Source organism: Oryzias latipes, chromosome 23, assembly GCF_002234675.1.
Source record: "Oryzias latipes chromosome 23, ASM223467v1".
Classification (NCBI taxonomy): domain Eukaryota; kingdom Metazoa; phylum Chordata; class Actinopteri; order Beloniformes; family Adrianichthyidae; genus Oryzias; species Oryzias latipes.
The window spans coordinates 4,291,403-4,317,017 of NC_019881.2; the positions used below are offsets into that span (position 1 = coordinate 4,291,403).

The window sequence follows — 25,615 nt, forward strand, 5'->3', positions numbered from 1 at the left end:
TGGCTAGACCATGCTGCAAGAGGTACTCCACCTCTTTTCTCATCAGGTTTCTCTTTACTGGGTTTATACGATATGCGTTCTGTTTAATAGGAGAAGCACTGGTTAGAACAATGTTGTGTTCAATATATGTTGTCTGAGAGGGTACATCACCAAAAAGACATTGAAAGTCCCTAATTAATTCTTCTAGATCTCTAAACTGACTTTCTGATAGGTGAGCTAGATAGAAAGGCAAGTTAGAGATTATGTCACTATTACACAACTTTATACCCTGAGATCCAGTGTCAGACAACAAACAGTCACTTTCTCCAGGTGGAGATGTACTGAAGGCTAAAGCCACAGGCAGAACCTCAGTGTTGGCATCTTGACATTGCTCCTGATTTTGCATCTCACGAGTGTAGTATGGTTTGAGCATGTTAACATGACACACTCTTATACTGCGACGCCTTTCAGGGGTTCGAAGGAGGTAATATGTTGCACTTAACTTTTTCTCCATAACATAAGGTCCAGAAAACTTGGTAGACAAGGCTGATCCAGGTTTGGGCAGAAGAACCAATACCTTGTCACCGCACTTGAATGACCTTACAATGGCCTGCTGATCGTAATGTCGCTTTATCTTCTCCTGAGAGAAAACTAAGTTGTTCCTTGCCAGAGAACAAGCCTGCTGGAGTCTGGCCCTCAGTTTGGCAACATACTCTGGAACACTCATAAGTTCCTTTGTCTGAGAAACAAGAGTTTCTTTTAACATTTTAAGTGGACCCCTGACGTCATGTCCAAACACCAACTCTGAAGGACTGAATCCAAGAGAGTCTTGTACAGCCTCACGAGCAGCACACAAAACAAAGGGAATACTTTCATACCACGTCTTCTCGGAGTCTTAACAGTGCTTCCGTAACACAGTTTTAAGAGTCTGATTAAAGCGCTCCAGAGCTCCCTGAATCTCCGGGTGATATGGGCTGGAAGTCACATGTGTTATCCCAAGGCACTCTAATGCTTGGGCAAAGGTTCTTGACTTAAAGTTCGTTCCCTGATCAGATTGGATTTCTGTTGGGAGACCAAACACTGTAAAAAATTTCACCAACGCTTTGGTGATTACTGGGGCTGTAATCTTTCTTAAAGGGATGGCCTCAGGAAACCTAGTAACAGCACACATAATGGTTAACAGGAATTGGTTCCCCATCTTTGTTTTTGGCAATGGCCCCACACAATCTATTATTACTCTTTCGAATGGCTCTCCTATTGCAGGGATGGGATGGAGTGGAGCAGGTCGTATCGCCTGATTTGGTTTTCCTGCCACTTGACACTCATGACATGTTTTACAAAACCTTACAACATCTGCCTTGAGGGCAGGCCAAATTAAATGCCTCAGGATTCTGTTATAGGTCTTGTTAACACCCAAGTGTCCAGACCAGGGGTGGTCATGGGCCAAGGACAGAACCTTGTTATGGTAATCTGCGGGCACCACAACCTGATTCACATCCCTTCCTCCGGTTTCGAGCCCATCTGACCATCGTCGCATCAGCAGATTATTGTCAAAGAAGTAAGCAGTTCTTTTTCTCTTAGCCTCCTCCTTTAAGACAACAGAAGACAAACACCTAGAAAGGGTTAAGTCATTTCTTTGAGCCATGATAAAGTCTTTACGACTAGCAGGATTCGGATCGTCAATGCTGGTGAGAGGAGACACAACTTGTTTCACTTCCTTTGTGCGCTCTTCTCCGTCAGACAGCTTATCTGTGGCAAGAAATGAGTTAGACATATCAATTTCACCCTTCTTGGATTGGGCCCTGGTCACAACACATGATGGCAAAAGAACAACATCCATCAACTGATCGGGCATATCATCCATGTTAGGGCTGTCGAGTAACACAGGGACTGGGGTGACTTTCCCCCTAGCCAAACCATTACCTAAAATGAGGTCAACGCCGTTGATAGGCAGAGCTGGAAGAACTGCAACTTTAACCATTCTGGTTATAAGTGATGACTTCAGGTAGATTGTATGCAAGGGAGCAGTAACCAGGTCCGCTCCAATACCTTGAATCATTACAGAAGAACCACACGAGGATGCCTCTGTTAAGGGGAGAACACCGTCACGGACTATAGACTGTGACCCTCCAGTATTTCTTAAAATTTTTATAGAGCAGCGGACAGCTGTGTCGTCAGTAATAGACACATCACCAGTTGAGACAAATGGCTTGAAACAGGGGTCCATGTTGATACCCTCCTGCTGACGTGGGAGATCAGAACATGTAGCCTACATCAATCCCATCCCCTTTGGTTCACTAGAAGAGGATGATTTCTTCTTCAAGGCATACAGTAGCAGTCTGCAATAAGATGTCCCCTTTTGTGGCAATAAAAACATGAGCGAGGGGGTGACAATGGTGGCTTTGTTTTATCTGAATGGCTTAGCCGAGTTAAAAGAGGATCAGAGTTGCTTTGGGAGTGAAGTGCCCCAAATACATTTTTTTGTGTGTTAACACAAACTCGTCAGCTAGTACAAACTCTTCAGCTAGTACATTCGCCTTAGACAGAGAAGACACTTTTTGTTAATTCAGGAACACCACAAGCTTTTCTGGCAAAGCTCTCTTGAAGTCTTTTAGCAAGACCAGCTGACGGAGTGCTTCAAAGTCATCTTTGACATTGGTAGAAGCACACCACTTGTCAAAGAGATTCCCCTTTTCACGTGCGAACTCAACAAAAGTCTGCTCACTGACCTTTTTGTGGTTCTTATACCTCTGCCTGTATGCCTCAGGCACCAGATCATATGCACGTAGTATAGCTTCTTTGAGGACACTGTAATCCAAGCTTTCCTGTAAAGACAAAGCAAACACAACTTCTTGGGCCTTTCCAACCAATTTGCAATGGAGCAAAATAGGCCACATGTCTTTCGGCCAATCTAGTGCACTAGCAATCCTTTCAAATGCATTGAAATACGAGTCAACTTCTGACTCCCTGAATGCTGGTACAAGTGCAATATTTTTACTGACATCAAAACCATGCTTTGTTAAAACATCCCCCGATTTATCACATAGAGGGTTGACACTGTCCTGAAGAAATTTTCTTGGCTTCAAGTTCTAACTGACGGAGCTTAATCTCTTTTTCAGCTTCAATTTCTAATTTCTTCACCTGGATTCGTAGATCAAACTCCAGGTGAACTCCTCCAGCAGTTTACTCCTGCTGCAGTCAAAATATGACTCCTTAAAAATATGGTATAGCTGGCACCCTTAACTATAGGAGGGGTGAAGCCCGTTCACCCCTCTGCGTCTCCAAACGGCAGTGTATGATCTTCCCGGGGGTATGCTGTCTCCCTCCTCCTCCACATGAGTATTTTGCCGGTCCGCACCCCTATGAAGACCCGTGCTGGTTGTGGCCGGTGCTTTGCCGCCTCCGCATCGTGGATTGCGCACCTCCGGGTCAAAGCTCTCCTCCTGCCTTCACCTCGCAGGTCGCGCCCAAATGTCACGGACTACGCGCCTCTGGCTCAGACAGCAGGCCTCGCCCAAGCGTCACGAACTCCACACGCTGGCTCCAACAGTCCTCTCTCTGCCTTCTCAAACCGCACACAATAAGAAAAGAACAGCCTCCCTGCTCTGTGTGTAACCATGCCCTCCCACACAGGTGTCCCTCATCCAACATCACCAAGTTGCGAAAGCAGTCACAAACCACCTGCTGACACCCCCAAGTGACAAAAACACCCCCTGAACTCTGCGCGCAAACCCAAGCAAGAGCGCAGGAGCAAAGCAAGGCCGCAGGTTTTACGAGGGGGGGTTGACGGAGTACCCAGGTGCAGAGAGGGGAGGCAGGAGATTCCAGGGGAACTAGATCTTTAATAACTTCAGTGGCGGTTCTACACTAACTTACTCCCTGGGCGAGTAACCCCACCAGCGCCCCCCCCCCGCACACATACAAAATTTGACAACATCCTGTTGTGTTCCCTATCTTCTATTTAGCCATTTTACACAAAAAATGCATGACTTTTCTAGACTCGTATTACAGGGGGGTCAAACTCAGTCACACAGGGGGTCTAAGTTAAAAACACGCTTAAGGTTTTGGGCAGAAGAAGATAAACATTTACTGAACACACTAAAGCTTAACTTTTAAACTGAACTTTTTGAACATAAATATGAATAAAAACAGGAACACAAGTTAAACCCTAAATAACTTGTAATATCTTTCTCTCCATAGAAATATATTCTGTCAAAATTATACAAATATGAACATGCTGCAGAACAAAACAAAGAAAGCCTGGAAATATTAATAAGAAATTACAAATCAAATAATTCCATTTTTTTGCTCTTTTATCATTTTTTAGGGCATTTTTTTTTTTTAGAGCTGGACTTCTGCTTCATTTTTAGCAATAATTTCTTAATGTGTGACGTCCTGTGTGAGTCTTTGTGAAACATATCAGAGGGATTAGATCTAAAAAAAACTTATTGTGATTAATATGTTTAGGTCTTATAAAACATTAAAGACTAAATCATAGAACTCGTCAGTGGGATTACTCCAAAAATATTTGGCATTTCCCTAAATTTGTGCAACACCAACAGTAGAAATCCTCCAAAAAAACTCAACCCATAAAAAATGGTCTGCGCCCACCACCCCTCCCCTTCCCTCTGACACAAGCGGCTCCGTCTCCATGACGACAGGCGCAGCTGCGGCCCAGAGTTGATTGTTAGATAGAAAAAGACTCCCAATCACCTGTTAGTGTGATTCAGCCAGCCACCGGCGAGTTGCGCCCCCCTCTCGAGTTTTTTGACTTATGTTCCAAAGACTACCGCAAAGAGGTGTGGCCGCAAGCGTCTTGCAGCAGAGGGCGGTGGTCACGTGCGCGTCGGGTCTGCTGTGTCGGAGCAAGGAATTGTGGGAAATAATCCCCATTGCCTGCTTTCGTCGAAATTGGGTTGAGCACGGGTGTTTGTTCTGCCTAATTCCTTTTCATGTGCCTGTTTTACGTTGTTTCACTCTGAGTTATTTCATCTTTTTTTTTTTTGCACCATAAGTGTGAAGAGGAAATAGGATGAAAACATTCTCAAGAGTCTAATTTGTCAACATAAAAGCGTAAAGTGTTCGGCAGCTGAAGCAATTTCAAATTAAAAACTCCAAGCTTCCTCTTTGAATATAGTAGCACAATATGTGCAACGCAATAGGCACGGCAAATGCCGCCCTGGGCGACCGCCTACATCGCCCATATCAAAAACTGCCACTGAATAACTTAAACCAAAATCCACTGCTGAGCAGGCTAGAAACACTCGAAAACTTGAAACACTAGAAGGACACTGAAACATGGACCTTCAAAACAACACGAAACAGGGGAACAGCTTATTAAGGACTACCACAGGAGGAAGGGAAAGACAGGACTTAAATAAGAACAGACAAATGAGACACTGGTGGTAACAATCAGGTTAGATGGGGACCAAAAGCAAAACTTGAAACAACAAAACAGGAAACCTTTCAAAATAAAACAGGAAACTGAACTCAAAACATGACAGACACAAAAGAAAACCAGAATACAAAAGCAAAGAAACTAAAACCGTATCAGCAGGAGCAAAGCGAGCGCGCATGATCGCCACTCAGTTAAGTCTGCAACCGTGCAGGTGTAAAATGTGGGGTCACTCGGTTAGAATTGCGCTTGCACAGTTCTAAGGTTCCCTCACTCATTTCCTGAATACACTTGCTCAGGTGTCTTTGCGCTCGTTCGCTTAATGGCAGTCATGAAACGCCATACAGTCTTAATCAGGGAGGGTGAAACTGAAGAAATGTTTTACTGTTTCGATCTAAAAGACTAAGGAGGATAAAATGACCTCGTTTATCAAAGCCACTCAGGGAAAAAAGTACATTAATTGTATAAAACACACTATTTGCTTTAACAATTGAATTATTTGATTTTTTTTTCCAGAAGAATCTACCCAATCAGTTTAGGAGAAAAGAAGGAGTCATATTTTGACTGCAGCAGCAGTAAACTGCTGGAGGAGTTACTCCACCTGAGATTCTTGCTTCACAAAAAGGGGCTGGTGACACCATTTAACATGGCATTAGCTGAATTTCCCAGTTTGGGATCAATAAAGTGTCTTTATCGCATCATCTAGTCTTTCTTTAAATAGAGAAAAAAAAAATCTGTATTTTTATTCATAGTCGTTCAGTTGTTCAGTGTCAGAGATATGAAAGATGGAACATATTAGGAAAAACGAAACAATAAGTCTTTTTTAAGTGCAGTGTCCTTGTAGGAAGTCGTCATGGGTTCATCATTAGCCTCTTACAGCCTGTTGTCATTCTTTAGGGCAGTGTTTCCCAACCCTGGTCCTCAGGGCCCACTAACCTGCATGTTTTGCATGTTGTCCTATGCACACCTGATTCAAATGATCATCAGGCTCTGCAGAAAGGCAGGTGTGTTTGAGTAGGGTTGCATTGAAAGAATTCTGGACAGTGTTCCCAGAGGACCAGGGTTGGGAAACACTGTTTTAAGGTACACTTTGAAGCCACTAGATTGCATTGAATTGCAACCAATGTATTTAAACACTTTATGCCGTAGTATTACAAAAGTACAGTATTTAAACTAATCCGTTTACACTCTCCAACCCTTCTTCTAGAGTCAGAATAAACAAATCCCCGTTTTCATGGCGGCTTCCGTCAAACCTGACCAGGTGAAGAGCTCCCTGCCTACCCATCAACAGCCCTCAAAGGAAGCTGTTGAGCTGGACTTCCTGAAAAACGTAACTGCTTGGCCGTCAACTCCACCTCTACCACTAAACTTTTCTTGGAAAGACTCCAGTGATCCACGGCACAGCACCTTCACTGTTCTCCCAAAGAGAGCAGGGGGGCAGTGGCATGTTGGAGATGAGCTGGGGGTTTTAATAAAGATGTATAACTTCCACGGTAAGCCAAAGAAATCTGGAGGAGATTTCCTACTGGCCCGGCTGCACAGTCCCAGTCTTCTGGCAGGTGTGGCAGGAAAAGTGGTGGACCATCTCAACGGCAGCTACTCTGCTCTATTCCCTTTACTGTGGGAAGGAAATGTGCAAGTCCAGGTAATTCTAGCACAAGAAAGGTATCTATTCAGTCTGTTTGCACTTGTTCTTTCTGTACAAGATGTTTCTTCTGACTGCAGTTCTTGTTTACATAAAACATATGGAGAGTAGACTGAATGAACGAATATTGCAGTTCCTTATATCACCACTGGAGGCTGGTTTCAAAAGCCAGTTTTCAACAAAAATGGACTTGTTATTCATGACATTTGTGAGGAAAGTGGTTGACATCCATCCTTTTTCTAAACTTTTCAACTGTGATTGGAATCAGATTCTACATCTTCATCGTGCAGAATCCAGAAATGTATTTTCTTTTCACTTTTTTAGACTAATAACTGCTTTCCCTAATGGTTAAAACACAAAATAAATCAGGGTAACCAAAAGCCACTGGCAATGAAACGTTTTAAAATGGACTTATGTTTTATCAAAACAATGCCCAAAACTGTATTTTTTAAACCTTTATGGGATATTTGTAACAGCACTTCACATATAAAGTCATTCCACCTTAAGTGAGAGTTGATCTTGTGTTTTCCATCAGGTGGTCCTGGTTCACTCAAGCGAGGCGGTCACTGTGCTCCAGCAACTAAACCGTATGCAGCCTCACAGAATTTACTTCCAGAGTCTCTTCCGCTCAGGCTCTCTGACTGAAACCACCACCTGTAACGTTTACATTAATGCAAGTCAGCAGCAAGTGTGCAACTACACTGACCTGCACACAGGTGAGCAGTGGTTCTGCTACAAGCCAAAGAAACTGAGCTGTGATGCCCGGGTCACTCATGCCATGGGAGGATTTAAGAAAAACATTACACATCAGGAAGAGATGCTCTTTCAGAGGTGAGCTGGACATCTGCATCAGTGGCGATTTTTTTAAGACTGCAAGGGAAGCTCGGCTTCCCTCATAATGTCACAAAACTAATGGTCAAAGATGTACTATTGTATTCTATTCTATTAACATTTTATTGACTTTAAAGGCGTTAGAAAACGTTCATCTCAAAGACGAGTTCGTTCAGAATCAGTTACATATGGCAGGTCGGCTGACTTGATTTCCTTCTCATACATTCCCGCAGCGTCACAGTGCATTTCCCTATTGAAGCCCAGCGTCCTTTGACTTCAATGAGGTTGCTTTGAACGTTTTTTCTCAGCGCTTCGAAACTAGACAGTCATTGGATAAACGCTGCGATTAACTCCCGCCAACGGACGCTCAGCGTCTCTGGGGAGTGGGCTGGCCCAGACTTCCAGCTTCTGCGTGATGATTGGAGGGTCTGTGTCGCAAGACTGCATCTCCTTTTGAGGAATCACTTTTATAGGAATCACTGAAACTATTGCGCTCAGTCCCATCGTGGACCAGAGTGTCGGCCTCACGCTGCTGGTCATCGTGGCCACGCTGGTCTGCGCGCTGCTCTTTATGCTGTTCCGTGAGTCTCCCGGGAACAAACGGTAACACGACTCAGACAGAGCAGCTCATCTGCGGCTCCGGTTGATACAGATTCGGAAGCTAACGGCAGCTACTAGCTACTTATTCCTTTTTTGTTATTGTATTTCACTTTTTTGTATTGGATTGTTGTGATCAAGAAAGTTCTAGAAAAAAAACATAAATAAATAAAACATGGGGTAGTGTGCACAAGCCACCAGGGGGCGCTCCAACTATGCAGTTTGGAGTTGCAGCCTTTCTGTTCCTGTTGATGTCTGAGGACTAGAGGACAGTGACGTTGCACAGATTTACGCAGATCAATAAGCAAAAAATAGTCCTTCAGTTTTTAAGTTTATCATTTGTGTTTTGCCTGGTTCTTATATCTGTTGATCTTAGCATTGTTGTATGCTCTCTATTGATGAATGTTAGTTCTGTTTGTTTTTATGGTCTTGTCATTTTGGCCTTAAATCCGTCATAAATTATTCATTCATTCATTCCAAAAGATATGTTAATATATTTGTTTTTTGTGTAGCAATAAACATAATTGAACAAATATGAATAAATAAAAACAAGATTTAAAAGATTAAATAAAAATTGATTTTTATACGGAAAGCCCACATTTTTATTTATTTATTTAACCCTTATTTAACCAGGAAAGTCCCGTTGAGATTAAAAACCTCTTTTTCAAGGGAGTCCTGGCCAAGCGGCAGCAGCGACTAAAATACAGTTACATAATTACAAAGAGCAAAATAACAGGAAGTAACAAACCGATTATAAAAAACAAGTGCATGTTAAGGAGTCAGCCTCGAGACCTCTCAGTTTAACTTTAAAAGCATTCAAGGAAATCAACCCTGTCAACTTCCAGTCCTTCTGCAACATGTTCCATGCATAAGGTGCAGAGTGGAAAAAAACCTTTTTGCCCAGTTTGGTGCGAGCAAATGGAACAGAGAGCAACACATGATCACGTGAACGAAGAGAATAAGAATCAGCGCTCCTCTGTGACAGTAAGGAACAGATGTAAGTCGGCAATAGTCCAAGCAGTGCCTTATAAATGAGAGTGTACCAATGAATCCTCCTCCGTATGGCCCGGGCAGGCCAACCCACTCGAGAATACAACTCACAGTGATGTGTCATTGTTTTACAGTTAGTAATGAACCTCAGAGAAGAATGATAAACCGTGTCAATCATTCGAAGACATTCAGCTGAAGCATTCATGTAAAACAGGTCTCCATAATCCAACACATAGAGGAAAGTCGCAGCTACAAGTCGCTTCTTTACTTCAAACAAATAAATGATAAATAAATGCATATAAGGAAGAAAAATCATATAAGTCACACTTTAGGGAGAGAGATGCAACATTTCTGAACAACTTTGCCAAGTCTGCCATTCTGCTTCATTTGCACCAAACACGATAAAAACGTCAAATTGCATGACTTACGCTTGTCAAAAAATGTCTTTATAATCTCAACGCTTCAGATGCATGTAGGAGAAGCTACTGAACATTTTTAGCCTCATTGCTACATGGAATATTTGTCTAAATATCCCATATTTAATGTACAGAAGAGATGGATGATGTTGAGAGATCAGATTCATTTATTTTTTAAAGAGATCTACTAAAGCATTGGTAATCACGTCTCCATGTCTGGGTCATGAGACCCCTCCAGTATGGTTAGGCTCACCATCTACAGCAGGAGTTTCACCTGAATGATGTTGCTTTCAGCGCTGTGTCTCTGTGACCCAGAGGATCTAATGAAACTAATCTTGTTATTTCATCTTAATTTTTTATTTCTTTACATTTACAAAATGTCCAGATGTTACTTATGATGTAATTTAGACAGACCCAAATCTCTCAAATCTGGTTTTACATTTATGCATGTGACCTGAGAAATTTTCTCTGCTTTAATTCAGTGGCATCAATATGAAGGTCTCCATTCCTCCATCAACCCATCCCAACATTAGTGTGCACCCAAGAGAAGGTAAAACCTATCCGTCTCTCCATTAGGTTTTCTGGGTTCAGAGAACAGCAATCCAAGCTTTTTGTCTGACCTCCTTCAGCCCTTTGAATACAGAGATCCACTCTCTGTAGTGTGTCCTGAAACTGTTTTTACACAAACTGATCAACATTATGTGTATGTATGTATGCACCATCTGTTATTGACCATTTTATCTTATTTTAAGACCAAACCAGGGTGATCAGTGACATTGTGAGGACAGAACCTTCTGGTTATTACTATCATGGTGCCTGGAGACCACTAGATGGAACCAAAGTACACCAGTTCAATTCCTCCTCAGCAGTCAGTCAGTGTCTGAGAGGGAAGGGGCTCTACCTGTTTGGAGACTCCACCATCAGACAGTGGTTTGAATACTTCCTTGCATCATTTCCAGGTATCTGTCCATCAGGGTGGGGTTTTCTCAGAACTGATATATTTTGTTACAAACCTGTTTTTCTTCAAGGTCTCAAGAATTTTGACCTGCACAGCTCCAAACAAGGTGGACCTCTCCTGGCCTTGGACTACCCAAACAACATCTTGGTGACTTACCGCTGCCACGGTCCTCCTATCCGTTCTTATCCTATTCCTGTGACTCAGCTGCGTTATGTTGCCAATGAACTAGACCACATAGAAGGAGGCCCCAACACTGTTGTAGTCATTGGTGTCTGGGCGCACTTTGGCAGTTTTCCTGTTGATGTTTACATTAGGCGTATGCAGAACATCCGCAAGGCGGTGGTGCGGCTGCTGTCCAGAGCGCCACGTACGATGGTGGTCATCCGGACCGGGAACCCTAAAACTTTGTATGTTGATGGAATACTGAGCAACAGTGACTGGTATTCTATACAGCGTGATAAGCTGCTGCGGGCCGTCTTCAAGGGACTCGATGTTCATCTGGTGCATGCTTGGGACATGGTCCTGGCCCACCAGCTGCCACACAACCTTCACCCTCAACCACCCATCATCAAAAATATGATTGATGTTCTCCTGTCCTACATATGCCCTCCACCAACAGACCAGACCAGGGGAAATCACTAAAAAAAGCCCAGAATAGAAGAACTCGACTGTGATGTTGAGGAACTCTTACACTTAAGGACAGAAAACCTTCTACGGTGCAGTAGATCCAAGGCAGGGTTACAAATCCAACACAAAGCACTGCAATGATTTAAGACCTGAGGATGCAGCAACTTTTACATATTACACATTTGACAAAGTTGTCCATGAAGCTTTTTGAATAGCATAAGTTCTAGATTTTATTCAGAAGGGTTTTTATTTTTATTTTTATTTTATTATATGAGGCCCAGGCCATATTTTGTTTCTTGAATTATTTTTTCAAGTCAAAAGGAGATGTCGTTTGTCAACACTGCATCAAGACTTTTATCACTAAGTCTTTGAGTGCCACAACCATTGTGAGTTGTGAATCATGGGGTTTTACTTTACTCAGGTAATTTTCCAACTTAATGTATTTTGTTTTACAAAAGAAGAGAAAAACACACAAACCTCGAAGTCTGAACAAAACTTGAAGCAACTAAGAGCACAATGTCTACACTGTAGATCAGGGGTGGGTAAACTTTTGACTCCCGGGCCACATAGGGTTATAAAACTCGATAGAAGGATTTTTAGAGGGTTTCAGGTTGGGACACAGACTGCAGTAGGGGGGGATAAAATGTCACGTTCTATGCAGGTCTTAATCGTGTGGCCAGATTAAAAAAACATCTTGCGTTTCTGATGATGTTGAGTGGGCTGGACCAAACATGGAAGCGGGCCCGCGGGCCGTAGTGTGCCCACCCCTCCTGTAGAGGAAGTCTGGACCTTGCAAAGTAGTCTGATAACTTTTGAACTATTCCCATATATTTCTCAAATGTCTCACATTTGTCTGGGTTTTGTATTTCTTTTTCCTTAAAACTGTTTTTGAAACAACTTTTGTCTTGCAGCGGTGGGGCAGCGATGGGGCGGTTGACCCCTAATTGTAAGATTGCAGGTTCAAATCCTGCCTAGCATGCCCATGTTTCGAAGTGTCCTAGTGCAAGACACTGAACCCCACCTTGTCTCTGGTGGAGGGTTAGCGCCAGTGTTCAGCAGCGGAGCCGCCATCAGTATGTGAATGTTTGTGAGTAGCAGTTTGGTTTCATGCTAAGAAAGAGCGCCACAGATGCAATATTTACTTTGAGGATGTTGATAATGAAGTACAGAGGAGGTCAGAGAGAGCTACACTGTGGTTTTGAGATGCTTCAGACATGTCCAGAGGAGAGACAGTATATCGTTTTGTAGAATGATCCTGAGTCTAGACCTTTCAGGCAAGAAGAGGAAGGGCAAGGAGGTTTATGGAAGCAGTGAAGGAAGACATGAAGATAGCTGGGGTGTGAGGAGAGGATGCAGAAGACAGGGTTAGATGGAGAAGGCTGATTCGCTGCGGCGACTCCTAAAGATATAATCCGAAAGGAAAAGAAGTTTATGCCCTTTTTAAAACTCTGGTGTCTCCTGCAGTCTGAAGCCCTTTAACTGTTTCTATCCTTCTTTCAATCATATCTACTACAATAAATTGTTTATGTACATATTTTTTGTGGGTTCTTTCAATACTTTGAGATGCCACACTGTATGAAAAGTATGAAGTGAATAAAGAGGATTATATTTAAGCCCAAAATTCCGTTTAGCTTGTGCTTTTCCCTGTGATTTCTCTTTTCTAATCATCTGATTAATGAATTACTCCTAATCCTAATAAATAAGCTTTACTTCAATAAAGGACAGATGATTTACTGCAAAATGTTGTGAAACTACACAAAAAGCTTTTTTGATGTTGTCCTTGATGTTGGAAAACATGGTCTATAATATTTGATGTTCATGTGTAACAGTTATAGGTGTCAGTTCAGTAAGGAATCAGACTGTAGTACTTTTTATGTCATTTAAGATTGGATTGAAGTAGATATGCTTCAGAGGAGAAACAGCAGAAGGAAACAGGAACACTTACTGAACTTCATGCAGACGTACTCATAGGAATCCCTCATCTTCATCTTTGTAGCACATCAGAGAGAAGAAGACGTCCTGGCAAATGGTCTGCAGAACAGAAAGTTCTTCATCATCTCAGGAGAAGTTAAGAAATTTAAGGGAAACTGTGACTTTACAAGAGTTATCAGTAATTTGAAATAAAAAGATGATATAATGAGAGACCACGATCTGCCTGAAACTTGGCTCAGCTGTCGGGTAGGTGAGGTTGCACACCTCTAACTTCAGGTATGCTGTTTACCAGGACCCTGTTTGGCAAAGGTCTGCTGACCAAAACCAAAGAAAACAGTTTGATTCCTTTGCTGATTAATAATTTTGCATTTATTTTGCACTTCGCTTTGAGAGACGTTTTAGAAAGCTGTAATTAGTAATCAAAAAGCTCAATCATTGAAAAAACTTCAGTTAAGAATAGTTTACTTGAAAATTAAATGTTTACTTTTGAGACTATGACACTTAACAATAAACATTATTTACATCAGTTTGAAGCACACTCATCTGAACTAACTACTATGAGATTTTGCCAAATCCTGCATTTCATTGAAACACCTTGACTTGAAGCCCCAATCGCTGGTAAAGGAAGCCGGTACCTAAAGGGTGTGTCACACAGCCACTACGTACATTTTGTGCATATTGCATTGATGAAAATTTGTGTAAATTTTAAAATTTATGTAGAAAAAGTGAGAAAAGTTATTCCGGTTGCTTGCCAATGGATTAGGAGTATGCTGCGAGGAGCTCCAAGGTTCTTTTTAAAATATATTTTCATTTCAGCCCTCTACAAATGTCGCACACAACAAGGCACCTATGACAATGTTTGCCCCCTTAACAGTGCAACGGTAACTTCACCAAAAAATGTCCTCAAAGAACGCTAAATCGACTAGAAAAGAGGAGTCTAGCTTTACTCCAGAAGCCCTCACAGTGCTGCTGGAGCAGCACCATGAGGCGCTGGCCACAGAGTTTAAAACCTCCTTCAACCTGATGGACTCAAAGTTTGACCAAACTCGCCTTGCGGGAGGGGACCATGGTCAACGTGTTTCATCTCTGGAGCTGGCTTCGGAGGACCTGAGTCAGCAGGTGACAGATCTCGAAGAGACGTTAAAGACCCTTCGAGAAGCTAACGCTACGCTCTGAGCCGAAGATAACCGAAGATACAAACCCGCTCTGCTCTATCTTGCCAGCCTCCGTGCCGAACGGAGACAGAAAATGGATCAGTTCCGGGGATTAGGGAAACAAACACATCAGTAGCCTCCCCCGATCAACTGCAGCTTCTTAAATGAGGTTTATGGTCTTCAACCAGCTAAGATGACTAGGTAACGCCAGTGAATGCCTCCGTTCTATCGCCTTCATCCCTGGGTAATTATGGTCTATGTTAATATACATAGGTTGTGTATTGTTGTCTGTGGACGCAGGTGCTTGAAATTTTTTTTTCTTTCTTTTTTCATTTACCTATAAATACATATTTACATTAATAAATTGTTAGAAAGGAAGAACATTTAACATTAAAAGTTGGTTCTGAAGAGCTTGCTACTGTTCTTCTTAGCAGCTTTCTGGTGTGGGGGGTTATGGGTGAGGGGTCTCTGTCACTGTCCAAAAGACTAAACCAGGGGTGTCAAACTCATTTTGGTTCGGGGGCCACATTCAACCCGTCTCAAGTGGGCCGGACCAGTAGCGTAAAGGCAAAACAACAGCTTTATCCTTGTTTTTTTACCCATTTGGAAAACATGCCTCAACCAACATGGTAGCCTAATCATTTTTTAATACACCTTCATTCACAGACGCCAATGGATCTTAAATAAAATTAATTTCACTTTAAAAAATATTGGTTCATTCAATTTTATACAGCCTGAATATTTTAAATCTGACACTGAAGCAATCCTGATAATAAATTCAAGAAGGGCTACAGAAAAAAATGAAACATCTTCCTAAAATGTAAACGTTCAAACGATGACAAAATTGTACTAAATTAAACTTGCAAACATTTGTGAACATAAGAGTTTGGAGTTAACCTCCTTTCTCTCCTGAAACTTCACAAGACCGTCAACATCAGGATTCAAATCCTGTCCAGAAACACATTTACTGTCATTCAAGTGTGCAAAACACAAATGAAATGCCCATTATTATTATCATACATTATTATAAGAATCTTTTCCTGGTTTCTACTTAAATTTTGTGGCAACACCTGCCTTCTTCCTGACCTTTGATAGAGCGGCATCAATGACCAAAATTACTTAATGTGACCAGTTCACTTCAACATCGTCCAGCACAGTAACTAGAGAGCTGAATATGTCATCAGTTGTTGTTGTGTCCATCAATTCAAGAAACTCCACTGTGACGTCTCTTCATCACCTCTAATAAATATGCACAGCTGTACATAACTGTGATGTTGGTGCTTTTATCGATAGTGACTGAAAATACAATAAATGACTGGATTCCTTCATATGGCTGCCCATGTTTCCTCAGAGATGTTGGATCTGGAGTCGTAATTCTTGACAGACTTATGTTTAACCCTTGTGCTATCTTAGATGACCCCACCCTTACATTGACGTGTTCTCCCTACAATGACAAAGGTGGATAAAGGTGGAAAGATTTCATGTAATCCATGGACACCAGTGAGGTTCACAAATCATTGAAGAAAAAAGGTTCAGCGCACTGTCTAGTGGGTCTAGATGACCCAACTCCCAATGTTAAAGTGCCTAGGATAGCACAAGGGTTACGGTCGACTGCTTTTTGGGAACAAGACTTCTGCAGCCTTCAGCATTTTTCAATAAGTTCACCATCAGAAAATGGTTTGGATGTTTGCTCCAACTTGTCTGCAATAAGGTAGCTAGGTGTAACTGCTCCATCACTGACGTCACAGCTGCAGTAAATCCAGATGGTTATATTTCAGGTCCAGCTAATAGTTGCTAAATCTTTTCTTTCTTAACTGCAAATGGTGAAACTTTTCTTTGTGGAGAGTCTCACAGTGGTGTTGAATGTTATATTCTTGGAGAACCTGTTGATGACATACCAAGCTTGCAGGTTTGCATTCAGCTCCGTGAACAAATAAAACGCTTTACATTTTCCTGGAAAGCTCAGGACTTCACTTCAACTTCACTTTTTGACAACATTTTGGTCATTAGGGTGTCACTACTGATCATCCTTCAGGGGTGAGGCTCACAGGGAACCAAACTACTGCCTACCCAGACACAGAGCTGTTAGGTTTCGTTTTTGGCACATGCAGAGTTATGTTGTTTCAACTGTTAAGCTTTTACTTTGCTCCCCCTAGTGGCAGAATTGCGCATTTCGGTTATTTCTTTAAAAAATCATAACTCGCCACAGGAATGGACTAGAAACTTGCTTTCTTTTTTAAACATCCTTATGATTTTTACTCTTCATGTACTCTTACATGTTGTGCAAAGGTGTCTTTTGTGGTACTTACCACATGTATGAACAAGGTAAGTACAAATAAAGCACCTTGAGGTCTGCACTCGCGTGTTTCATGGTATTTACCATAAATTTACCATAAATTTACCAGAAACTACCCCTGAAGTACAACTGGACTGTAAAAGAAAGTCAGCCCTATTTCCACTAAACTACATGGTAATTTCAGTACTGAATACTGGGTATGTTCACTTGAATATTACTTGGTACTTGAAAATGAACGCGTTACAAAAATCTCTGCCAACTAACATTCAATCTTTGTTTCAAAACAGATATGCTGTTATTAAATATAAATTGAGAGGAATCAACAAATTCAGTAAACTCAGTAAAGGGTGTCACGGTGAGGGGGGCAGGTGAGCAGGTAGGACCCAGAGGTGGGAGGCAAACGGTTCCAAGGCTAGAGGGTTTATTAAACAAACAAAAGGCGCTGCAGAGCAGGAATCAAAACAAAACAAAGCTTACTGTGGCGTGGCGAGAAACATGGAACATGGCATGAAGGGACGAAGACACATGACGACGTTACAGACATTAATGGACCAGCACAAGAGGAAGGGAGAGACGAGACTTAAATACAGACAGGGCAGACAAGACACAGGTGAACATGATCAGGACAGATAGGGACAAGGAAGTAAAACTCAGGAACATGACCAAACAGAACACCTTTCAAAATAAAACAGGAAACAGAACCAAACCAGACAGAACAAGAACTAAAGCAAAAACCAAGACAAAACAAACTCAAAGCATGACAAAGGGTGTCACACTGTAGATCAATTTATTGGAAGACATGAAAACTTGTAAAAATCTTGTTCATTTTAAAGGTATGTTTAAAAGCTACATAATGAACACTTAACAAGATGTAATGAATCATTAAGGAGTATGTGTATTCTCTTGGACCATGGAATGATCATTACCAAAGTTGTTGGTTTGTTTTGGTCTTGTTCTTTTTTCAGCTGGGGCATCTCTTTTCCTCCTTCCTTCTTTATAGGGGGTTAGGTGTTTGGTCTGAGTTTTTGGGCGTGTCTGTCTGTCGTCGTAAGGTGTTTCTCGTATGATAGCGTTATTATGTCAAATGTTAAATTTTGTTGTTTTGTTGTTATGAGTGTTGTTGAGTGGGGGTTTGGATTTTTTTAGGCATAAACGTCTTCCATTCCCCTTTCAAATCCAATTTTCAAAGTCGTGTGAAGACTTATTTTTTCATGAAAATGTTACTTTGATTTGAAATAAAAATTGGGAATTAATCACCAGGACACAGTTTGCTGGATTCAAGCCCAACTGCATTCAACCACTGTTGCCTTGCTTCCAAAACCACTGGAAAGTTGCACAAGCCAGTAATTTTTGAAGACCGAAGGCAATAAACCTACAGTAGCCATGCTAAAGCTAACACACTAACGACCGACCGGTACAGAATCAAACATGGGCAAGTCAACTAATTTACCATTGGCTAATGAATCTGTCAATCAAACTCATCAGCAAAACAGGCGTGAACGCTTTCAGCCAATTGAATGGCTTCTTAGACTTTCTCTAAGCTTTCACACAGGTGACAAAAAAAGCCCCGCCCATCTTTGATTCCTGAGGGCTCTGGGACTGCCATAGACTAAAAGGAAATCTGATAAAAATGAGGGGCCAGTTCCATTTAAACTTTTGCAGGATAATAAAATAACCTTAAAATCGATCCTAAAGCTGACTGGGAGCCAAAAGATTTCAAAATCAGAGAAATGTGCTCCTTCTTTCTGGTTCAAGTTAAAAGGCATGCAGCCGAGTTTTGAACAAGCTGCACCTGATTGATGGTATTTTTCTTAAAACCAGAAAGAAGAGCATTACGATCATCTATCCTAGATGTTATAAAGCATGGATTACTATTTCACCACTGGCTTTTGAGAGAAAGGCAACGTTTCTAAGATGATAAAATGCAGTCTTTGTAATTTGGTTTGTGCATGCTTCAAAGGTTGGATCTGCATCTAAGATTACACCAAAGGTTTCTGACTTTACTTCACACATTCAGATTAAAAGTTGATAAGTAGGATTGGACCCTTTCTCTCTCAGCTTCAAGACCGACAATTAAAATGTCTGTTTTGTCATGATTGAGCTTTAGAAAGTTCTCTCCCGTCTATGTTTCATAATCTCAAACACAACTTAAAAGGTAATGAATGGGTCCCATATCATCAGGAGGCACAGCCATGTATAACTGGATGTCATCAGCATAACTATTAAAGTTTATGCCATCTTTCCTGATGACATTGCCAAGCGGAAGCATGTAAAGGTTAAAAAATTTAGGGCCAAGGACCGAACCTTGTGGCACACCACATGTAAGTCCGTGCCTCCCAGATGAGGAATCATTTACACTAACAATAAAATCTCTTACAGGGAGGATGGATTCAAACCAGCTGAGTACCGTTCCAATGATTCCAACCATGTCATGGAGTTTGTTTAAATGAATGAAGTGATCAACTGTGTGGAAGGCTACACTCAGGTCCAGTAAAACTCAAACTCAAACTTTATTTATTTATATAGCGCCTTTCACTTCGGTTAAAAACACAAAGCGCTTAACATAAAAACAGATGATTTCTTGTAACAGAGTTCAACCTGAGATAAGACTGAAATTCTTGTAAAATATTATTTTTACCAATAAAATCATTTAGTTGAATAAAACTAGTTTTGAGTCATGAGTATTGTATTGCGTACATGTTGACGTGTCTTGTATGTGAACGTTTTTGGAGCCAAGACGTATGTTTAAAACATTTTGTTGTGTTAAAACAGGGGTCGGCAACCCAAAATGTTGAAAGAGCCAAATTGGACGAAAAAAAAACAAAAAACAAACATGTCTGGAGCCGCAAAATATTAAAAGCCCTATTTAAACCTTATAATGAAGGCAACACATGCACTATGTATCTTTATTAGCTATATTAGCTTACTATCAAAATGACTACGTTGTTACAATTACATAATAAGCATTAACGATTAAATGTTTATTTGCCCTGCAGTGCATTCTGCGGAGAACGAAGCGTCACGTGACTGCTCTGTTGAGCAAGTTTAACTTCAAGTTCAACTTCATTGATTGCGATGCGCCTTGGGGGGGGGGGGGGCTACTTGGCGGTGACCCCCCTCCCATGGTTGCCGTATGGAGTGGGCCCCCCCTCTTTCGGTTTTATTTGCACCTTAGACATGTAGGGCCCTTGGTAGGGGGGGTTCTTGGACATCACTGCCAGCAAGCAGCAGATGTCCTCCTGGCACCCTACCCGCCAATTTTAACTGCAGCTTAGACAGTTGGGGCCCCTTGGTGGGGAGGGTGAGGGGACATCACTGTGAGTAATCAGGAGATGTCCCCTCAGTGCCCTACCCGCCAATTTTAACTGCGCCCCCCTTAGTACACACACCCCTCCCCCCCAATATATACATTCCAAGATAAACACACACACCCTCTCAATCACACATGCACACACACATTTTGCAAGAAAGGTGGGACCTAGGACCATCTGTCCCCTACCCCATCCATGGTGGGGGGTACGGGGCCCTTGGCAACGGCGGCTGTGTCGCCTGGGTTCCGGTTTCCTGGGCCCGGCGGTGCTCTCTCCGCGCAGGGAGGGGGTTCACATTACACCTGAGCCGGGGGTGTTCGTGTCCCTGGGGGTTGGGTTTTGGTCCTTGCCCCTGAGCGCTGGGCCCCGCCAAATTTCCAACTGTGGCCGAGCCTGGTTGGACCATGTTTACAACACCCCTTGTGGGCCCCCTTTTTCCCCGGGGTGCCCCCCTCCTGGGCGGGAGCGGCGGGCCCCTGCCTTGCTCCTCCCTGGACCAACCGTGGGCCGGGTGGGTGGCCGCCTGGAGTGCGGAGCGGGTCTCCCTTGGGGGGTCCTGGCTCGTACCTGGGGTTGGGGCGGGGGGATGCCCGGAACTCCTGGGTGGTGATGGGGTGCTCGTCTGGGGCTGTGGGCGCCCTTCTCGGGTGGGGCCCTGCGTTGGGCTCTCCCGGCGCGGCGGGTGGGCTGCTCTCCTGGTTGGGCTGGGGCGGTGCTCTCTTTCCCCCCATGCCTCCCTGCTCTCTGGCTCTGGGGGCCTCGCGGCGGTCCTGCTGGCCCTGGCCTGGGTGGCGGATTTGGTCGCCCGGGTGGCGGTTGTTCCCTGCTTGCTCCCGTGTGGCGTTGGGAGGTTTCGGCTGCCGCTGCTGCTGCGACGGGGGTCTGGGTGTGGGGATGGCTGGGCACTCTCCTTCCTTCTTTTCACATTCCTCCATCCATTTTAGAAAAACAGAAACACTCACCTGAGCACAGGTGTTAGCTCACTTTTGCACTAATAGTTTGCGTGATTGAATGAATAAAATATTTCACACTGGTTGGTTTGAAGGCATAAGTATGCGTGTGTGAACACTATCTGTTTTGTGTACATGCCGACCCCGAGTTAAAACAACCTACAACATCAGAATAACAACATAAGGAAAGAAAGACAACAGACCAAAGGTACCTTTTACGAGGAGAGTGAACAGAGACCATACCCAGCAACAATCTCTCCTCACTCTGGCGCATATCCTGTCGAGTGCCTCCTTTATTACATTTTTGGGGTTTTCCCTGAGTTACACACACGCTGTGCTCTAAATGGAGGAGTAAACAAAAAACACAGCTGCAGCGCGATCAGAAAAAATGAATTGCGACATGTCTGTCTCACAGCCTTCCCACATCATCTTCGGACCTGCAAAGCCTTTTCTCACGGATGACTAACACAGAGCGTCCTTCGATTCAGGTCTACAGATAACACGCAATTTCACATGCTGATGCTGGGAAGACGCAAAGATAGTTGGTTTCCCCCCGAGGGTGGCAAGGCTCCGGGGGTGAACGAAGTCCACCCGGAGTAACTCAAGTCTCTGGGAGTGTCTTGGCTGACACATCTCTGCAGCATCGCGTGGCAGTTGGGAACTGTACCACTGGATTGGCAGACATAAGGGGGGGTTCCCCCTTTTTAAGAAGGGGGACTGAAGGTTGTGTTGTAACTACAGGGGAATTACACCCCTAAGCCGTCCGATAGTCCAATCCTATCCAATCCACTTTATTTATATAGCACATTTCTCAAACAGGCAGTTTCCAAAGTGCTGCACAGTGAAGATAAAAAACATTGATAAAAACACAGATAAAAGTACAGATAAAAACACAAAGGACCACACAACTCACGCGGTGTTAAAAGCAGGAGAATAAAAATGCGTTTTAAGATGGGACTTAACCCTTGTGCTATCTTTGATGACCCTTGCATCGATGTGTTCTCCCTACCATGACAAAGGTGGATAAAGGTGGAAAGATTTCATGTCAAATCATTGAAGAAAAAAGGTTCAGCGCACTGTCTAGTGGGTCTAGATGACCCAACTCCCAATGTTAAAGTGCCTAGGATAGTACAAGGGTTACAACACTCCACAGCGGACGCTAACCTGACATGCGATGGCAGAGCGTTCCAAAGCTGAGGGGCGACAACAGAGAATGCTCTGTCTCCCCTAGTTTTAGCCTCGTCATGGGCTCCACAAGCTGGAGCTGGCCCTCTGACCTCAGAACACGAGCTGGTTTATAAATCTGAATGAGTTCAGAGATGTATTTTGGAGCCAGTCACTGTAAAGTTTTAAAAACAAACAACATTTTAAAATTAATCGTAAAATTAATTGGAAGCCAGTGCAAGGATGCAAGAATGGGTGTGATGTGCTCGTATTTTTTGGTTCCTGTTAAAAGTCGTGCAGCGGAGTTCTGGACTAACTGCAACCAGGAGAGTGCCTTGTGGGAAACCCCAGTGTACATTGCGTTGCAATTGTCCAGTTGTGAAGAAATAAAAGCGTGCATGACCACCTCAAAAATATTAAAAGATAAAAAGGGTTTAACTTTAGATAAAAGCCGCAAATGATAAAAACTCGATTTTAAAACACCATTTACCTTATCAAATTTAAAATCACTGTCCTTGATGACGCCAATGTTGGTGACTGTGGGCCTCACGTAATGCTGAATGGGCTCCAAGTCAAGATTGGCTTTGGGTCCAAATATCATAAACTCTGCTTTTTCCTCATTAAGTTTTAAAAAGTTCTGTGCCAAACAAACTCTGACATCCCCCAGACAGTTAAGTAAGGGCGTCACAAAAAACGGTTGAATTATTGCCAACAGGACCACGGACAGACTCATATTAAAAGCCATTTTCAGTAAGGTAGAAGAGGAAACTACAGAAAAAAATGCCTCTTCCCAAGAGCCTGTAAATCGTTCACCGGCACAAAAATAAATATTGCCATGGACTAATAACTTGGGGGTTTATTTGTGAATAAATACATTAAATCAACACCAATGGGTTTGTAATTTTATTATTTATAAATCAGCCACGTTTTCCATGATCAGAACACAACAGATTCATAAATAGTCTTTGTAAAATGTTGATACTTATTATGTTTTTACTTTGACAAATAGGTGTCATTCTCCGCGTTAAATAGAAGTAGGTCGCCTCCAGACCAGGTGGCGGCGGTAATGCGCCACCTTGTTCTCGTGTCAAGCGCCATATGAACAACACCCGAAAGAGAAAAGTAGTGAGCATGGGTGTCCGAATTGCTTTGAAAATTCAGAGAACGATATACTGCCGCACTATATAGGGTTTTAGTAGTTAGGGAATAGGGTAGGAATTTGGACACAGCCTCAGACTATTTAAAACATGAGGAAGGAAAACACAGGTGGAAACAATCAGTGAAAATAACACAGTCACACCTGTAGGGAAAAGACAAGGGGAGGAAGGAACAAGGCCTGAAACGAGAGGAAAGTAGTGTTTCAGTAGTGACAAGACATAACAAATTTCATTTTCAAAATGTTCTCCAGTAAATGTATAGCAAAGTTCAATTACAAAATATCTAATTTGACAATTAAAATGGAAAAAATAAAATGTTTTTTCTTTTTCAAAATGAAGCTGCATTTGTTGACTCAAAATGTAAAAGAAAAAGCAATCCTCCAAAATAATTTTTCATTTTCTTCTTCAACACTGCTTATTCGGTGACATAATTAAAGCAAAAATGCAAAGAGAGAATTGCATTTTCTTTTTCACATCCACCGTGCGCAAAGTGTCGCATTTCAATTCCAGTTAGCATTTCCAGGAGGGAGACAAGGCGATGACGTTAGTGCGTTGTTGGTCCTACCAGCAAACAGCAAACGTTTAGCATGTGCTAGAGCTGTTGATGTGACTGCAACTGTCCTTGAACAGCAAAATCAACGGAAAGCAGCAGGAGACGATCTTCCACACAGCAAATTTGGCAGTTTTAAAACAAAACTCAATAAGAGGTTACACTTAACACTGTTTCCGAGTGTATTTGGTCTTTAGCAGATTTGGTGTTAAATAAACTGTTTCTAATGTGTTAAAATTCTGGAGTAAATTTAACTCAAAATTGATTAAAAAATAACTCTGGCTGACACTGCACAGTGTTGATCAAATTTAACTCTTTGGATCATTTAACTCTGTATAGAGTAAACATAACTATTTGCTGTGTTGATACTTTACTCTATTGAAGTGTGAAATTGACTCTAATTTTAATAATACTCAACACTGCACACCACACTCTCAATTGGCTCTTAAAAGTGTTACCTTTACTCTCAATTGAGGTAATAATTTACTCTTTAATTGAGGAAAACAAACGCAGATAAAAGCTAATCTTTAAAGTTAACACTAAGTTGCAGTTTATTATTTAAACTTTTCAATTGTTAAATAACATGAAATTGCTACTTAGTGTTTTGGTGACTTTTCGAGCATGCGGCGGGGGTCACATTCTCGCTGAAAGGCGGCGAAGTCGTCGTTCCAACTGCGAAAACAATATGGTCCTTGCAGTCAGTGACTGCTGCTGCGGGCCATAATAAGTGAAAAGCTGCCAAATGAGATTTACCTGCCCTGCCAGGTATCCCAGTTCACAAGCCACAGTAACAGTGGGTCGTGCAACTACAAATCTTTTGCCATCATAGAACTCCAGGAAAATAGCAACTTAGCAACATCAGCTCTTTGTGTCGCACTGGGTTGGATTTCGTGGCAAAAACAAAATGTGCCTTGAATAGTTCATCAAAAGCACAGAGTGAGGAAGCCAACCTGCAAGCGATGGCATTTTTGTCAAAGATGATAAAGAACTGATGGATTTCTTTCCTACTTCGTCCTACATGAAGGAGATGGGGTTGAGTGCTTGTCGTGATGAAATCAAGATGTTCTTAAATCTTGGTTCCCGTCTGAAATTACATAAAAAATACATTGAGGCTTTTATAATGACACCGCAGTAGTATTTCATTCCAAAAATGTACTTGTAGAGCTGGGAAAAAATGTAACTGGGAATAAGAAAAATCTCTGGTGCTAATCAATCATGGCCCGGTGCCAAGTGTCCCGCGGCCCGATATATATATATATATATATATATATATATATATATATATATATATATGATTATGAATTATTATGAATGCATCTCCACATTACAAACATAATTATAAACAACAAACCACTACAAGAATCAAGTTTCTTATCCAAAAGGGAGGAAAGCAAGTGTGATGGAAAAAAGTCCACCACCCTTCTCTTCTCGAAAGGCTGCCTTTCCCAGTGATCCTTTTATTAAGAATTCAAGTAGGAGGTAGCAATTTCCAAACAAAGATAATTGTTCATTAGGGGGTGTCGTAAAATGAACCTTTTGGGAGGATTCTAAGTTCAAACAGTATTCCTTATCAGCTCGGGACAGTGTGTCGTAATACCCCATCATCCTAGGGGATGAGAAACAGATGAACAAACACACAAAGCTGTTTCTAAAAAGGTAAAAA

At 42.2% G+C, this 25,615-nt stretch overlaps 1 protein-coding gene across 2 annotated transcripts in view; it reads left to right on the top strand.

Moving 5' to 3' along the window:
* The first annotated feature begins 6,588 nt into the window (after positions 1–6,588).
* Positions 6,589–25,615, top strand: part of LOC101155075 (NXPE family member 3) — a 78,009-nt gene continuing 58,982 nt past the window's right edge. The window contains exons 1-5 of one of the 2 annotated variants that reach the window (XM_004082923.4): positions 6,589–7,019; positions 7,555–7,850; positions 10,336–10,403; positions 10,606–10,812; positions 10,882–13,059. In XM_004082923.4, coding sequence (XP_004082971.1) covers positions 6,609–7,019; positions 7,555–7,850; positions 10,336–10,403; positions 10,606–10,812; positions 10,882–11,453 — 1,554 coding nt within the window. In that variant the 5' untranslated portion in view covers positions 6,589–6,608 and the 3' untranslated portion in view covers positions 11,454–13,059. Of the gene's footprint in view, positions 7,020–7,554; positions 7,851–10,335; positions 10,404–10,605; positions 10,813–10,881; positions 13,060–25,615 lie in introns of those variants that run through there. The other variant, XM_020714053.2, reaches the window with a different exon arrangement.